This window comes from Globicephala melas, chromosome 8 (genome assembly GCF_963455315.2).
Source record: "Globicephala melas chromosome 8, mGloMel1.2, whole genome shotgun sequence".
Taxonomy (NCBI): domain Eukaryota; kingdom Metazoa; phylum Chordata; class Mammalia; order Artiodactyla; family Delphinidae; genus Globicephala; species Globicephala melas.
In genome coordinates this window covers 8,189,105-8,205,455 of record NC_083321.1, presented here as the reverse complement: position 1 = coordinate 8,205,455, position 16,351 = coordinate 8,189,105, and the positions used below count along the sequence as shown (strand labels likewise).

Below are 16,351 nucleotides of genomic sequence, written 5' to 3'. Positions count from 1 at the left end.
CACCCCTCTCCTGATGGGTTCTTGGGGCTTTGGATGACACAGCTGAGTTTCCATCCCTGTTCAGCCCTTATTAGTAGCATGTCCTTGGGCAAGTCACTTAACTTCCCTCCAACTTGCCCTTACCCATTCCCACTGTCCTCTGGCCCAGCAGCTGGTCCTGCCATTCCCACTTCTAATTCCTACTCTAAGAAGACTCAGAGTAACAACGCAGAAAACAAGCGGCCTGAGGAGGACCGGGAGCCAGGGCGGAAGGCCAGCAGCACAGCCAAAGTGCCCGCCAGCCCCCTGCCTGGGCTGGAGAGGAAGAAGACCACCCCCACCCCCTCCACGGTGAGCCACGCCCACCCCCTCCCTCCTCCTGGCCAGCCCCACCTCTCCTCCCCATCCTCCCGGCTCCTGCTGTGGGGCCTGCCCTCTCCAGGCAGCTCTTTCCTTAATGCAGACCCAGCTCCCTTTGGCTGCCTACCTGACCTTCCGCCCCGGGGCCACTTCAGCTTACTGTAGAAAACCCTGCCCCACAGGGTAAAAGCAAAATCCGTTCTTTTCCCAGCCCGACTGCTCGTGGTGGAAGGGGGAGGGGGAGCAGGTTTTGTGAACCTGCCAGTAGAACACTTTGGTTTTCTGTGATACCACTCTGCCCTTTATTCCCCACAGAACAGCGTCCTCTCCACCAGCACAAATCGAAGCAGGAATTCCCCACTTTTGGAGAGGGCCAGCCTTGGCCAGGCCTCCATCCAGAACGGCAAAGACAGGTGAGCAGGCCTGGGCCCTGCCTGCCGTATTTCCCGGGAGCCACCTCTCCCAGCGGTGACGTCTGTCAGCAGCACCGTCTTCCTGTCCTGCGCCCTGGAGTCCCATCCTGGCTCTGTCCAGTCCAGCCTTCCACACGCCAGCACCTCCTCCCTGCTCTCCCCACCCCCTCCTCCTCTCCCCTGTGCTCCTGTGACCGCTCCTTACGGTGGACCGAGTGTGACTCCATGGTCATCTCAGCTGCCTTCTTGCTTCTTGACTGCAGCCAGGGCGTGGCAACTGCGCTCTTCTGGGCGTCAGTGCCTGGGGCCCGCTCAGGGCAGGACCGAGAGGCGCCCACCTGAAGCGCACACACATTGAGGGTGGCTCTGGCTGTGCCCGTGAGAGCAGAGCCCCCCCGACCTTGACCGTCACGTTGAGCTCCTGGCTCCTTGTCTTCTGAGCTTAATGAAAATTCCCCTTAGCAACACGCTGCTCTTTCTGGCGACAACACATCCTTGTTCTTAGAATTTCTAGGAGACCAGTGCAGCCCGGAGGCAGTTGCCTCCTGTTGGCTTCCCTGCACTCTGGGTTTCCTTCCCTAGGCTCTGGCCTGCCTCGCCTTCCTTACTCCCTACTTACCCTGCCTCCCTCGGCTCTGACTTGTGCCCCGTTGCTGCTCCTGGGCCTGACCTGCATCCTGCCGAGGCTCCCCAGCTCTGGCCCTTCCCGCCCTGCCTGTGCTTCCTAACCGGAGCCTCCTGCCCCCACCCACCCCTAACCCAGGCCTCTCCACTGCTTTTGTCTCCTAGCCTAACCATGCCAGGGTCCCGGGCCTCCACGGCTTCTGCTTCCGCCGCGGTCTCTGCGGCCCGGCCCCGCCAGCACCAGAAATCCATGTCGGCCTCCGTGCACCCCAACAAGGCCACTGGGCTGCCCCCCACGGACAGTAACTGTGAGGTGCCGCGGCCCAGGCAAGTGTGCTGGGGCAGCTGATACACCTGCTGCCCTCAGCCCACCCCCACCCCCCCGCCCCCCACAATTTCTTCCCACCTGGGGGTCCTGCTCTGTTTTTGGCATCTTAGCCACAAGAGATGGCTGTCCCCTGCAGCCAGGAAGTAGAGGACACAAAAAATAGCTTAATGCCCCTCTTTTCCTCCAGTTCTCCCTCTCAGAACAGATATGCAAGAAGCCGTCCCGAGGCTCCAGAAGGAAGCCTTTTTGTTCTGAGCCTTCCTGGACTTCCTTAGGACCCCGGGGACAGTCAGCATCACAGGGACTCAGTCCTTGAGGGTTGGTCAACATTGTCCCCTTGAGGTTCCAGACTGCCTAGCTCCCAAGGAGCCTCTTCTCTCCATCCTGTACTGCTCTCCACACACATATCCTTCCCTGCCTCCCCTCCCTCCCCCAAACCATCTCCTTCCCCCTCCACCCAAACATCTTCCTTACTGGTGTCCTCAGTGGTCACACCCCTTCCTTCTGTGTCCTCTGTGATGGCTGCCTCTGCCCTAGCGTCCCCCTTCCCTTTCCCACGCCAGGGAGCTCCAGATGCTCGGTGCTGATGGCGTTCTCATGCCCTGATGCATTTCCCCACCCCCCACCTCTTTTCTCACAGCACAGCCCCCCAGCGTGTCCCTGTCGCCTCCCCCTCCGCCCACAACATCAGCAGCAGCGGTGGAGCCCCAGACCGAACTAATTTTCCCCGGGGTGTTTCCAGTCGAAGCACCTTCCACGCTGGGCAGCTCCGGCAGGTGCGGGACCAGCAGAATTTGCCCTACGGTGTGACCCCAGCCTCTCCCTCTGGCAACAGCCAGGGCCGGCGGGGGGCCTCGGGGAGCATCTTCAGCAAATTCACTTCCAAGTTTGTACGCAGGTGAGTAGGGGGCCTAGGGCGGCAGAGAGGCTGAGGCCAGGCCTTCCACCTTGCCTGGGGGTGGGGATGAGGACACCGGGGGTTAGAGCTGGGATCAGGTCCCAGGGTTAGAAACCTCAGGAAGCCTAAGAAATTGAGTCTTTGTTGGCACCTGAGATGCCCAGACCCATCCGTCCCTCTCAGGCCTCCCCAACTCCTTGTTCTCTGGCCCGAGCAGATGGCCGATGCCGCCTCCTCTCTAGGAGAGTGTGAACTCAGATGCTAAAATAAAAGCCCCCCTCGTCTCTCCTGGGTTCCCATGGAAACTTATATTTGGTGACGCAGCTGCAAAGTCATGAGGCCTGAGCCAGGCTGGGCCGGCAAGGAGAGTTTCTCCTGGTCTCTTGTCTTGCCCCCTTTGACCTCCTTTCTCCCCACCCAGTCGGTTTTGTCTGGCTGCAGCCACCCCCTCTGCCACGCCCCTCTGCTGGGGGCTGGGGGTTGCCAGGATGGAGGCCGTACATCAAATAGCTGGTGGGGCCTAGGTGGCCCCCTTGCAGCCTGAGGCCCTCTGACGCTTTCCTGCGCGGGAGCCAGGGTGAAGGTTCTCTTCGTGAGGCTTCTCACGCCTGGCCCCTGATGACCCAAAAGGACAGCGTTGATTCTTGAGGTGCATCCAGTAATGTGGCCTCTTGGGCTGCTCCCTGTCTCCATCCCACCACTTCCTCAACCATCTTAGTGTAGCTCAGGAAGCAGCAGGAGCCTTGGAGAGAACAGGTTTGCCTGCCCTTCCTCCTGCACTTCATTCCACTCAGCTAGAGTAGCCAAGCCATGCCCCTTTCCAGCCCCGGAATGCGGGTGTAGGGCTGCAGGGTGGGGCGTGAGCAGATGGGGATGTCTGGGACTCTAGTCTCGCTGAGCGGCTCTTCCACAAGTGGGGTAACCCTTGAACCTGTAAAGCCCACTCCCCACCTGCTTATCCACATACCGTCTTGTTGGTTTTTTTTTTTTTTATTTCTTTTTTTATTTTGTCTTTTTTTGTTTGTTTTTTTAGAAATCTGTCTTTCAGGTTTGCCAGAAGGTAGGCGTTGAGCCCGCTGTGTGTGCGTCTGTGTCCTGTGTCCTGCCTCCATCACTAACTCCCCTTTTCTGGCTCTTGCTCCCTCCTGCATCTGCTAAACCATGTCTGTGGGGTCCTCTCTCTGCCATCTTAAAGGGATGAAGACGGCCTCTGCCTGGGCGGCCCACAAGGCCACGTTTGCCCACTCAGGGCAAATGACTCTGAAAACGATGGGCCTGTCCCCAAGCAAGGGGGACCTTCTCAGGGAATTCTCCCTTTAAGATTGTCTCCTTCCCCCCAATCCCCTACCCTGGGTTTTGGTCACAAGCGCGTTGGGTTCCTTTTCCAGCCCTTTCTCGTGTCTGTGCATGCGCTCTGAGGAAGCTCCACCGGGGTCGAAAGTGCATCTGGGATGGTATCTCATTCTGGGTCTCCTGGGCTTCCCCTTCCCTGGTGCCCTGAACTTCAGGGCTGTGTGGCCTCTTGCCCCTGTCCTCTGGGATGGCAGGACTTTGGAGGTACTACAGGGACACTGGGGTCTCAAGACTTCAGCCTGACGCCTCCAGGCCGAAGGAGCCTTTGCCTCACGAGCGGGGCACAGCACCCCCTTCTGGCAGCTCCTGCAGAACTAGGCCGACCCCACCCCCACCCCAGCATACCTCCTACCTCCAGACGTTTCTGGATGAATCAGGCTGCGTCCTCTCTGGGCTGTGTTCTCCAGTTATGGCCTGTGACTTCCGAAGAGCCAGAAGCTGGGACATTCTAGGGCAGGGGCCGTCTACCCCTAAGCCCTGGCCAAACAGTGGGAGATCCCCCCTCCCTCAGGCGTCTCCCTTCCTGGGCCAGCTCCTGGCTGTGCCACTCCTGGCCCTGTCTTCATCCTCTCTGGTGGCCTGGGTGGGCCAAATACCAAGCTGAGGACCAAGGGCCAGGTTGGGAGCCCTGGTTCCCCAAGGCCGTCAGCCCAGCCCCTTTGGTGCCCCAGCTGACAGAACGACGGCCAAGACAGGGTGTTCAGGCTTTCCCCCTTCCACCCGCTGCTCGCCACCCAGCTCTTCACTGCATGGCTGGCTGTTGACTCATGGGGCCCCAGTGGGGGCCTGCCCTGCAGGGTACCTCCACCCACAGGGCAGGAGCCAGGTGGGGCCGGAGAGAGCAGCCAGCCTCCTTCCCCTGCACGGCCCAGGCTCCCTGCTCGCAGTGCACTTGTTTGCATTCGTGTGTCTGTTGTGTCTTTGTGTTCCTTTTACATGTGCTGCCGCTGCTCTCTCTCACTCCTCCTTACATCCTTGCCCTCCTCTGCACTCCCCAATTTCCCAGCTCCAGGCACCCATCTTCCAGCCAGGAGCTGGAGAAGCCGCTCAGCGGGGCCAGACCTCTTCCCCACCCACCCTCCCAAGGTGTCTGCCCTGCTCTGCCCTCTGTCCTCCCTTCTGTATCAGCAGATGGCCTGGCAGGCAGGGGAGTTATAAAAGAATGGGGGAGGTGGGCTTGTCTACAGCCGGCCTCAGGGCCCATCTCCTCCCCACCCAGTCCCAGGCACTGAGCCCCAGGCGTACTCAAAGCAGGTCCGGCCCTTGGCCGTTTGAGCCTCCTGAGAGAGACCTCTATTTATCCCCCCCCCCGCCGCCCTTCCCTCCAAGAGGACTACAGTTCTGAGACCCACTCAGGGGGTGCTAGTGCAGAAGCCGCCCTGCGCGCGAGCCCTGGCTGTGGGCTGTGTGCGCCATGCGTGTGCCCGCACGTCCACACCCTCCTCCTCCCCTGGCTCCTCCCGGCACCCGTCTTTGAGAGTGTGGGGAGGGGCAGGCCCCGCGTGCTGGGCTCCCTGTTGGAGAGGGACAGTTGAGCTGCCATGTTGGCCTGCTAGGTGGTGGGCGAGTGGCCTCTGGGCTTGGGTCCCGCCCGCCCGCCCACCGGCGGCACCTCCCCCAGACCCGCCCTCACAGAGGTCCCAGCACTAAACTCTCCCTCGCTCTGTTTTTTGAGGAACCTGAATGAACCTGAAAGCAAAGACCGAGTGGAGACGCTCAGGTGAGAGGGGGCCAGAGCCAGCGCCCGCCCTGCCCGGGCCGCCGGCCCTGCCACGAGCCTCCCACTCCTCTTCCTTCTGCCACCCGGCTCTTCCTCCCATGCTTGCGCCCTGTCCTCCCCCTCTTGGGGCCTCCCTTTCCTCAGAGGACCCCCACAGCCCCGCTGCGGTGGGTGTGGGCCCTTCTCCTCAGGTCTGATGTGTTCTGGAAGCAAGAGCCCTGCCTGGGCCAGGCGGTTGGGACTCTAGACTCCTACCCCTCGACAAGCTCCAGTCACTTCTTTCTGTCCAGTCTGTGAACTGCTCAGGGCTACTGAGCGCGTGCTCCCCTTTCTTCCCTGACCCTGCCCTCTTCCCAGGAAAGCATGGCGCTGTCACCTTGTCACCCCCTGCCAGGGGCTGGCTTCTTGCCTTCTCTACCCTGAGAGATGAGACCGCCCACTCCTCTGCTCCCTGGGCCAGGTCTAACGCTCCCTCTTCCAGCACTGCCGCCTCCCGGGCACCCTCCCGCTCTCCTCTCTGGTCTCGGGGTCCATCTGCCAGGGGGGCTGTCCTGTGGCTGGGGCGCCTGACGCCCGCCTCTGCCCTCTCCGCAGACCTCACGTGGTGGGCAGCGGCGGCAGTGACAAGGAAAAGGAGGAGTTTCGGGAGGCCAAGCCCCGCTCGCTACGCTTCACGTGGAGCATGAAGACCACGAGCTCCATGGAGCCCAACGAGATGATGCGTGAGATCCGCAAGGTGCTGGACGCGAACAGCTGCCAGAGCGAGCTGCACGAGAAGTACATGCTGCTGTGCATGCACGGCACGCCGGGCCACGAGAACTTCGTGCAGTGGGAGATGGAGGTGTGCAAACTGCCGCGGCTGTCTCTCAACGGTGTTCGGTTTAAGCGGATATCGGGCACCTCCATGGCCTTCAAAAACATTGCCTCCAAAATAGCCAACGAGCTGAAGCTTTAACAGGCTGCCGGGAGTGGGGGCGGCGGGGGCGGCCAGCCGGACTTAGCTGCTGGGGCCGGTGCTCCGCCTGCCCGGGCGGGACTGCAGAGACGGATTGGTGTGTCTCCCCTCCCCGCCCTTCTCAGTTTCTTCTTCCATGTTTGTGGGGGTTGGGAGATGGTTCTCTCCCCCCCACATTTACCCCTGCCCAGATAGTCCCCCTTCCCCCCTCTCTCCCACAGGAGGCAAAGGAAGGGGAGGGAGGGGTGGGGGGCAGGGCTCCCCCTCGGTACTGCGGTTGCACAGAGTATTTCGCCTAAACCAAGAAATTTTTTATTACCAAAAAGAAAAAAGAAAAAAAAAAATCCCAGCGGCCACCTTTCCTCCCTGCCCCATTGGGACAGTCGAGACTGGATCTGTGGGGTTTCCCGGGAGGGTGGCTCAGGGCTGGAACACTCTCAGGCAAGAGTGGTGGAGTTCCCTGTCAGGCCCTCCGCCAGGCCCACTTTGGGCTTCTCCCCTCTCCTCTCCTTCCCCTCCAAGCAAACCACCAGAGGTGGCCTTCCCCTGACCTCAGGCCCCTGGGCTGGAGGCCTGGGCGGCTGGGGGCTGGGGGCAGGGGTGCCGCACAGCCCTGAAGCGGTGGGACTGGCGGCTGCTCTGGGGCTGGCAGGCTAGGCGCGGGGCTCGGCCTCCCTCCACACTGTATCCTCTGCCCCTCCTTCCCCAGAGGCTGGGCATTTCCTTCCACAAGCTGCTGTGGGGACTTTTGTTCCCCTCCTCAAAAAGTCTGTGCCATCTTCTCCCACCCCCTCCTGGGTAGAAGGCGGGGCTGACCCCAGGGCTGGGAGAGGGGAGGGGACCGCAGGGCAGATGGGCTCCTCGGCCCCCAGGGGGCCGCCTGGGCTGCTAGTCTCCGCAACAGGGACGCTGGGCATTCTCCGTTCTGGGAGAGCCTTTGTCTGAAAGCACAGCCCCCCTCGCCGTCCCTCTCCCCACTGCTCCCCTTCATTGGCATTAATCTGGGCACCAGCTAGTTCCATAGCAGTGACTTCCCTCACCACTCATCTCTCGGCCTTGCCTTTTCTTCCTCACACTGTCGCCCCTCCTCTCAGGAGACACTGCCCGGGGGCCCCCGTGGCCGGCCGCCTGGCGGGAGGCTGGACAGGGCAGCAGGGCCGGGAGCCTCTGCCCTCCACAGGGTGGGGGGGACAGATAGGCCAAGTGACTCCCAGCTTGCTAACCTCTGCAGCCAGCGTGGGAGTGGCTGGTTATGGGCGCTTGGCTGGTGGCAGCCGCTGCATCCCTTAATTTATTTCTCTGCTGTTTCTGTTCTTGAGAAATTGGGGGAGGGGGTCCTGAACAGAGGCTGCCTCTACCCTCACCTGAGTTGTACATTTTTTTGTGATGGGTTTTATTTTTTATTTTATTATTTTATTTTATTTTTTTTTTTGATTTATGATGACTCCACTCCTACTCATCACCCCACTCCCAGGCCTGGCTCTGTGGCAAGTCGAGCCCTTGGTTCCCAGGAAGGGGCCTCGCCAACCTCAGCCCTCCTGCCCCAAGCCCTGAATGCGGGCTCCGGCTCCCACCAAGGGCTCCCCCTCCCTTCTTCCCTCCCTCCTCCTGCCCTATGGAACAGCCCGGGTGCTCCGAGGGGCCGGGAGGGCAAGGCTTGGCTCCCAAAGGGGGTGGTGGCCAGGGGCTGGGGGGGGCCTCCCAGGCAAGGTGGCCCCTCCCCACCCAGCCCCCCTTCCTGCACTTAGTTTCTCCTCTGGATCAAACACGTAATAAAGAGAATGTTTGGAATCTGAGCTGCCTCCTCCTGTTTCTTCCTACCGGGCAGGGACCCAGTCCCCCTGGGCAAGATGTAGCCCAGCCTGCCTGCCTCACAGGGGAGAGCTGATTCCTGTCTGGGGCCTGGGGAAAGGCCGGTGCTGGGCGGGATCCCTCCCCACCCTCGTGGCACAGACAGGAAGCAAAGCCCAAGACCCTTAAACCAAAAGGGAAAGAGGATTCAGTGAGCTTGAAGGTTTTATTTATTTTTTAAAAACATTGAAAAATAAACCCATGTCTGCGTATGTTCCCAACTCTCCTTTCTCTAAACTTCTGGGCGGTGGGCACAGTGGGCACCCTCAGGGCTCCTCGGCACTTTGCACCCGGCCCCCTGAAGACTGGAGAGCTACCTCTTCAGCCTCTGCTGCTGTCAGGCCCCAAGGAACCTTTCTGCCCACTTCCCCCCTCCAGCTCCCTCCCCACCTCACCCCAGACTTATTGCTAAAAGAAGGGGAAGAGGAAGAACAGCCAACACACTAAACTGTCCTCTCCACCCCCCCCCAGGCTATGGTCACTACCCCCTACACACGAAGGGCAGGACCCCTAGGCCAGGCCCTGGCAGACTAGGAGGCAGCCGTTCCAGTCCCAGCCAGGAAAGGTACCCTCGGGCCAGCCTCAGAAGGCCCCAGACCCTGGCTGGGGTGGGGGTGGAGACAGGCTGGCTGCCAGAAAGACGTGCAGAACCCGCGGGGGTCCAGGCTGTGCCCCTGTCGGCAGCGCTGGGTCTTCGAAAGACCTGGCGAGAGCTCTAGTCTCTTCTGTCCTCAGTGAAGCTGGAGGTCCCCGAGGACGTCCGGCAAAGGGGTTCTGGAGCCTCTGGTTGGTGGAGGGCCTCAGGGCTCAGAGCGAGGGTGCTGGAGGCTCCAGGGGGGCTCCAGCCAGGGTGGGTGCGGGCTGAGGGCCGGGGCGGGCACCGTGGCGGGAGGCAGCCAGGGCAGGGCGGATAAGAGGTGGTGGGGGCTGGTTGGGGGCCAGCCGGGGCTGGAGGAAGCGGCCCTGCTGGAGTGGGGGTGGCTGGCGGAGCAGGGTGGGAGCCGTGGGCAAAGGTGGCCTCAGCAGTGGCGGCGGCTGGGACAGCGAGGTGGGAGGCGGAGGAGGGGGCGGCGCAGGGGGCCCCGATCGGGGTCCTGATGTCGACACAGATGTAATCTGGACCTGAGAGGGGCGAGAGAAGAGTGAGAAACCAGGCTCAAGCACACCCTCAGCCCAGGCTAAGGACGGAGGCGGTTCCTCTCCTCTGTTCTCTGAAGCGTTTCGCTCTCTCTCCCCTTCTCACCTCATCGTCTTCCTCTAGGGCCGGGGCTGGCAAGGGAGCCCCTCTCCTAGCCTCCTCCATGGGGACCGGGGGGGCTCCAGGGGCCCCATCCTGCTCGGCCTCCCATTCCTGCAGCACCTCCTCCAGATTGAAGCGGCGCCGGTAGCTCACAAAGAAGGTCTTCACCTGGGTCAGAGTCTTGTTCCCAATCACCTCTGCAATAGCCCCAAAGTCTTTGCCATACCTACGGATGGCTGCAAGGGTCAAAAGGGCAGCAGGTGTGAATGCCCCCTTAGAACTAGTTACTTCCCTGATCCTCCCCCTCTGCCCCAGCTCCTCGGAGGGCAGGAGAGGCTCCTGGGGCGCTCTATTCTCCGAGTCTCACCCACCTTGTACTGCCAAAAGCTGCTCATCCGTGGTCCAGCGGGAGTTGAACTTGGTGTTGGCCTGGGGCGCAAGGAATATGTCCTTGAGACTCAAACATATGGGAACAGAGGCCCTGCTACCCAAGAGAAACTCCCCTTTCTGCCCCCTCCTGCACCCGGACTTGAAGCGCAGCCTCACCTCGGGGGGGCGGAGCGGGTCGATGCCCCCCTCCAGGGCCTGGCGGAGGCTGCTGTTGGTCTGTTTCATGCTTTGCACCTGGGAAGGCAAGGCAAGGAAGGGACATCAAGTTCCAAGCCAGGGAGGCCGTCAACACCAACCCTCGCCAAGGCCCCACTGCCCAGCAAAGCTCTTTGCCACCCACCATCTACCTCATCTCTCCCTCACAACCATTCAGTAGAGGAGACACTGGGGTTTGCCCCTTTTCAAAGACCAGGTTTGTTTGTTTTTTTCAATGTCCAGAAAAGAACACTAAGTTACCCAGAAGCCCAGAAGATGGGGCAGAGGCAGGCTTGGCATCCACACGACCTCCCTTACGCCTCCAGCTGCCCCCCAATCATAGTTCCCAGCTGCCGACTGTCCCCTTTGCCTGGCCCCTTCTTTCCTCGGGCCCCCCACCTGGCGCTTGAGGGAGATGAGCTGGGAGTCGAGGCCTCGAAGTGTGAGGTTGGCAAGGTCCGGGCTCCCTGACACGGCAGTGAGGCCCTCGGGGCTCAGGTACATGCCCTTGGGAGGGCGCCGCCGAGTTCGCAGCGGATGGTGGCGGTACTGAGACCCCTGGGCCTCCTTCTTTCCTGGACCTGGGCGGGCATTCAGGGGCCGAGAGGGCAGAGGCTGCCAGGGAAAGGAGAGGAGGTGGGTGGTGCAGAGCCCAGGGAGAGGGCGGGCAGGCGGGCAGGGCCAGAGGAGCTCTGGGACCTCACCTCTCTCTTGGGGTCTCCAGCGTCCGGCTCCCCCTCACTCACGGCTCCTCGTCCCTCTTCAAGCTCATCACTGCTTACACGGGGGCCAAGGCCGGGTAAGGCAGGGGCCAGGACCCCCAGGAGCTCAGTTTACCCCCACCCAGAGCCTCCCTGAGCCCCCCACCTGTCTTCTTTGTCCTTTCGGCCCCCCAGCCGCCGAGCCTGTCTGTCCATCACACTGGTCCGGCTGCGGGTCTTCTTCCAAGAGTAGTAATACTTCACCAGGCTGGGTATCAGCTTGTCAGGCAGCTGGAGGGGCAACGCCAGAGGCTGGGGCCCACCTAAGACTCTGGGCCTCGGTTAGGCTTAACAGAAAGAAGGGGCCAAGGAGCACTGGCGGGGGTGGAGGGCTTTACCATCTGCTGGATCCGCTGGAAACATTTGCCGTGGAAGCCGAAGGCCTGTTCAAACAGCACCTTGTCCTCTACCGTCCACTCGTCCGGGAACGGGGTGAAGTTGGCCAGGTCAGCCAGCGACTTCTCTACGTCATGCTTGTGCCACAGGAGCATGCCCAGTGCCTGGCCCAGGAGAGGGGACAGCTCAGGCTCAGCTGCCCGCAGCACTGTCCCGTCTCCACCCCAAATCCCTGCGGGGCCAAGGCTCACCTGCTCGATGTTGTAACCATGCTTCTCCTTGGCCATCGCAATGTACTTGTCAACTGCAGGGGCGGGAGGAGCCAGGTCTTGGAGGAGGGGTTACAACCCCTAAGCCAGGCCTGCCCGGAAAGGGGTATGCCCCCAGGGGCTAGGCCCCTGAGCCTGAGCCCCAGGACAGGGGCTGAACCCACACATCTCAGCCTCCAGCCCACTTCTGAGAAGAGCTGGCTGCCAGCTGGCATGAACCCCAGGCCCCAGCTCCCAAGGGTATGCATGAGCCCAGGGTCCCACCCCACTCACGCTTGGCATCTGACACACAGTGGTTGGGCGACCACACCAACATCCCCTTCAGCTCCTTGTTACTGTAGCGTGCGGGGCTCTCTGAAAGGCAACAGAGCAAAGGAGGGAAGACATCATCAGCCTGGTGGCGCTGGCCTGGACCCACGGCCAGAGGGCAGCGGAGGAGTGGGGCCCGCGAGGTGAGGCCCAGAGGGGAAGGAGGGACAGAGACCCAGACAGGAAGGCAGAGCAGGAAAACTAACCATGCCACAGGGCCGGCCACCCACCCCCGCCTGTCCTTACAGTGGGCGCCAGCCAAGGGTTCCCCCAGGTGGGGCTCAGGGCCAAGCCATGGGCCCTCCAGTCCCCTCCCTTCACAGCCTGTCCTGCCACTCACCAGGCTTGCACTCCGGAATTACGGCCTGGTAATTGGTTCCAACGCGGATCATGCTGTCTGTGGAGCCGGTGGGGGGTGGGGGGAGGCAGTCAGGACTCCAGGGAGGGAGGGAGGACGGGAGGATGTGGCGGGGGAGGTGGCTGGCCTGGAGTTCTCCTTCCTGACCACCCAGGGCCCCCATCTTCCAGGAGGCTCACTTTTCCCTGATCTTCCCCTCAGTTACCCTCAGCCACAGAAGGAACTGGAAAAGGGAGAGACCTGCCTAGCCATAGCCATGGGGGGTGGGGGAGAGGACAGGGGCCAGTTTTCAAGCCCAGGCCCAGCAGAGCCCTTTGTTCTGACGGGGGGGGTGAGTTGGGGGGGTTGGAGGGCTGCCCCTAGACCTGGACCACAGCCCTCCTGCAGAGAATCCAAGGCTCCTCCCCACCACAGGAGCCCCACAGCTCGGTGTGGAGGTGTCTTTCCAGCTCCTGCCCCAGTCAGACCTCAGTCCCCTGCAAGGTGGCAGGGTACGAGGAGCCCAAGCTGTGAAAGGGAGGGACGCCTGAGTCCCTCGGGGACTGAGGGCAGGGAGGGGGCAGGCAGGACCGCCTCCTCGGCAGCTAGGGGCCCAGCCTCCAGATTCCCTGTGCCGGCTCGGGGGAGAAGCAAGGCACAGGCTCCAATACAGGCAAGGCAGGAACCATCCGTATAATACCCCCGTGGTCGGCAACTCTCCCCCACGCCCTGCTCCGCGCCCCCCCCCGGGCCGGTGCGCCTTTAACCCTAGGCCTCCGGGCTCACCGTGCGAGTGCTCCTCCTCGCTGCTGTCATCCTCCGAGTGGGGTTGTCCGCCGTTGGGCGCCGTCTTGGCCCGGCTGCGGGACAGGATCCCGGAGCCCGCGCTCGGCTTCTCCATCACCGAGGGCATTACCCCGCCCAGCTGCCCCGGGGGGCGCGGGAGCCTTCGGAGAGCAGCGGTCGTTGCCGCGCTCGCCTGGGGTGCCGTGCCCGGCCCGGCCTGGAGAGGTCGCCACTGAGGCTACGAGAGGCAGGAGGTCAAGCGTGGCTAGGGTCCGGCGGGGCAGGAGCCCAGCGGGCAGCCCAGCGCTCTCCGCGACCCCCCCGGGTGAGGGTGTCAAAAAAGTTTGTGTAGAAGTGGGGTACGCGGGGGATGAGCGCAAGGTCCGGTGGGGCTGGGGCGCGCTCGCTCTGGACGCTCCACGGAATTGGGGCTCCCCGGAGAAGTCTGGGCACTCTGCCCTCGGAGCGCCCTGGAGCCCCAATGCCCGCCTGCCCACGCAGTTCAGCGAGCGGGCGCTGCGGCGCGATTGCCGCCCCCGGCGGGCTCCGCGCCTCTCGGCTGCACCAGGATGCCCCAGTCCCCGGGAGGGGACCCCTGCCCGGACCAGACCCCTGCCTGCGACGGCAGCCGGCGGGGCCCCGGCGCTGGCGGCGGCGGCGGCGGGACGGCGCGCACGGCGCGCGGTGCTGGGGCAGAGTTGCCGGGAGGCGGGGGAGCGCAGCCGCGGGCACCGCCTCGCACCCTCCCCGGCGCGCTCGCTCTCCACGGCGCGCTCGGGCTGCTGCTCGCTCGCCCGCTCTCCGCCGCCGCTCGCTCCTCGCGCACACAATGAAGCTGCTGGCAGGGAAGTAGTGCCGGCTGCGGCCTCAGCACCCCTCCCCCAGCCGATGCCTCCGCCAGCTGAACATCTGGCCCTGGGGTGGAAGGGAGGGCCCGGGGGGCGGGGCCTGGGGGCCGGGGCTAGACCTCCAGGGGGTGGGGTCAGGACCCGGGTGGAGAGCGCTTTCCTCTGCGGGCCCCCCGAGCTCCCCAGACTTGCCCCTGGGGGAGGCCACCCCCTACCCCCGAGGAGTAGCCGGGGGTCAGCCCCACCCAGGCGCACACCAGCCCCACACACCAGTGGGCTCGGGTTACCGCCGCCTGCCCCGGGGGCCCTGAGGCCGCCTGCCCGCCCGCCCGGGTGGAGCCCAGCTTTTCCTTCCATTTCCCTTCCTGCCAAGGAACTCCCCGCCCCCCTTCCGCAGGGGGGACCCCCCCCTTCATGCGCCCTTGGGGGCCAGAGCGGATGGGAGGCCGGACAGGCGAGGAATGAATTCCTCCAAGAGCTACCGGGCCAAAGCCTGGCTTCTGGTGCATCTGTGGGTCCCCAGGGGTCACCTCAGTTCCCTTTAACTGCTGCAGCGCGCACCCCAAAACAGTGGCACAAGGGGTTGCGGGATGGGGAGTGGGAAGTGTAGGGAAAGATCTGGACTGCAGGGTGAGGGAGGAGCTGGGTGTCCTCCCTACTGGGTTCACTGTCACCCCAGCTGGGAGCAGCATCCCCCTCCCCCAGGACGAGCACGGGCAGAGTGACAGACCGGGAAGCGGGTAGAGCGGCACAGACGGAGATGGGGGAGGGGGGTGGGCAGAGACTTTCAAAGCCAGACCCAGCCACCCTGCCAGGCACACAAAGAGCCAGCACACACACACACCGGCGACAAGCTGCGCCGGTGCCCGTCCCCGCCGCCGCAGGCACGTGCTGCCGCGCACACAGGCCGAAGCCCCCTCCCACCCGTCGCCCCTCCCACCCGAGCCCCAGACTTCTAGACACACCTCCACTCGGGCACGCCCCGCTGTGCCCAGACTGAGCCGAGCTTGCGCTCGCACCCTCCTCTCCCTTCCCTTCCTCGGCCACTCAGTAATCAGATTCCTAAATTTAGAAGCAACCCAGGGCCCAGCCAGGGATGGATCCCCACCCCCACCCGCTGCCTGCGGCCAGCCGGCCGGGGTCCTGCGGTCGGGCCACGACCCGGCTGGGGCCTCCCGGTCCTGGGGGCTCCTGCGGGCGGCCGGGCAAAGTTAGGCACAACCCCACCCGGCTGCGGTGCTGTCGGGCCACATGGGGCCACACTGGGGCCACCCAGCCGGCAGCCACGTTGCCCGCCACACCTCCGGTCAGAGCTATGGGGCCTTTTTCCTCCTCTTAAATCATGGATTGGGCACCAAGCCCCAGGGTGGGGAGGTCTGGATAGAGGAGAACGAGTGGGCCAAGGGCAGGTCTGAGCTCAGGGCTCTGCTACAAATGGAAAAGCGCCTCCGCAGCCTTACTCCTTCTGAGTGGCCACCCTGCCCCCAGAACCTCCAGTCTTTAGGGAGCCTCTCATCTCTGTCCCCTCCTGCCTGGCCGGCAGCCATCGCTGCTCACAGCCCTCTCCTATGATGGAGGCTTCCATTTTGCCCACACCAGCCCCTCTTGAAGCAGGGCCTCAGCTGGGTCCCCCCTTTCCCCCTTGCCACTTTTCCATCCTCATGCCTAGGGTCCAGGGCCCAGCACCTCACCCCACCCCCAGGCCTCAGCATCATGCTTGTTCTGGGCTCCCTCCTCCTGGGCTGCCCCAGGTACCCCTGGCCACAGGCATCCCTCCTTCCTTAGCACCCCTCCCCCCAATAAGAACCTAATTCTGTTCTCACTTCTCCCTAGGGCCTGGAGCTCAGGGCCAGAGGAAGATTCTGCTCTGGAGGCGGGGGCAGGGAGGGGAGGCTTATTCCTTGGCGTAGAGAGGAGGGGGGGAGTCCCTAGGCCCTGGTGTGATGAGGCTTCCGCCTAGGAGGTGGGACGCGACATGGGAGGGGTATCCTAGGAATCTGGGGATGACTCTGGGGTCCACAGTGTCCAGGGAGAGAGAGGAGGCACATTCCTAGTGAGCAACCTCCTCCCCAAGGGGCAACGGCGCAGGGTTAGGAGGGGGAGGGGCAAGGCCCCACCCTCCCACCTGCTGCAGCCGCCCCCTCCCCAGCTGGCCCCCTCTTTTGTGCAAAGCCACACAAAGGACAAGGGGCCCCGGCCGGCCTGGCCATCTGCTCCCAGCAGCCTGAAGGCTCTTAAAGAGACAGCACCCCCTCCCTGCCCTGGGGCTGCGGGGCGGGATGGACCGGGTGCGCCACAGGACCTGGTCTCAGCGGTACCCCACGTGCCACCCACTTTTCCCTCGCTCCCCCAGCCCCAGATCGGGAATCATTCTCCCCCAGGCCAGGGGCACCGAGGTG

At 63.4% G+C, this 16,351-nt stretch overlaps 2 protein-coding genes across 7 annotated transcripts in view; one reads left to right on the top strand and one right to left on the bottom strand.

Annotated features, from left to right (window-relative positions):
- Positions 1-8,629, top strand: part of MARK2 (microtubule affinity regulating kinase 2) — a 58,328-nt gene extending 49,699 nt beyond the window's left edge. Inside the window, exons 13-19 of one of the 5 annotated variants that reach the window (XM_060303039.2) lie at positions 149-330; positions 655-752; positions 1,542-1,703; positions 2,345-2,602; positions 3,636-3,662; positions 5,631-5,675; positions 6,270-8,629. In XM_060303039.2, coding sequence (XP_060159022.2) covers positions 149-330; positions 655-752; positions 1,542-1,703; positions 2,345-2,602; positions 3,636-3,662; positions 5,631-5,675; positions 6,270-6,630 — 1,133 coding nt within the window. In that variant the 3' untranslated portion in view covers positions 6,631-8,629. The remainder of the gene's footprint in view (positions 1-148; positions 331-654; positions 753-1,541; positions 1,704-2,344; positions 2,603-3,635; positions 3,663-5,630; positions 5,676-6,269) is intronic. The other 4 variants (XM_060303038.2, XM_070046101.1, XM_070046102.1 and 1 more) reach the window with 4 other exon arrangements.
- RCOR2 (REST corepressor 2) lies at positions 8,616-13,733 on the bottom strand. 2 transcript variants are annotated; one of them, XM_030833818.2, is made up of 12 exons: positions 13,105-13,733; positions 12,322-12,378; positions 11,946-12,026; positions 11,655-11,707; positions 11,406-11,567; positions 11,174-11,298; positions 11,011-11,080; positions 10,706-10,921; positions 10,268-10,345; positions 10,093-10,150; positions 9,725-9,957; positions 8,617-9,603 (listed from the first exon to the last, which is right to left on the bottom strand). In XM_030833818.2, the coding sequence occupies exons 1-12, from the start codon at positions 13,229-13,231 to the stop codon at positions 9,289-9,291; spliced, it is 1,575 nt and encodes a 524-aa protein (XP_030689678.1). In that variant the 5' UTR covers positions 13,232-13,733; the 3' UTR covers positions 8,617-9,288. The 2 variants fall into 2 exon arrangements, with proteins under 2 accessions (XP_030689679.1, XP_030689678.1); XM_030833819.2 differs by lacking the exon at positions 9,725-9,957 and having other exon boundaries at positions 8,616-9,603.
- Positions 13,734-16,351: the final 2,618 nt, after the last annotated feature.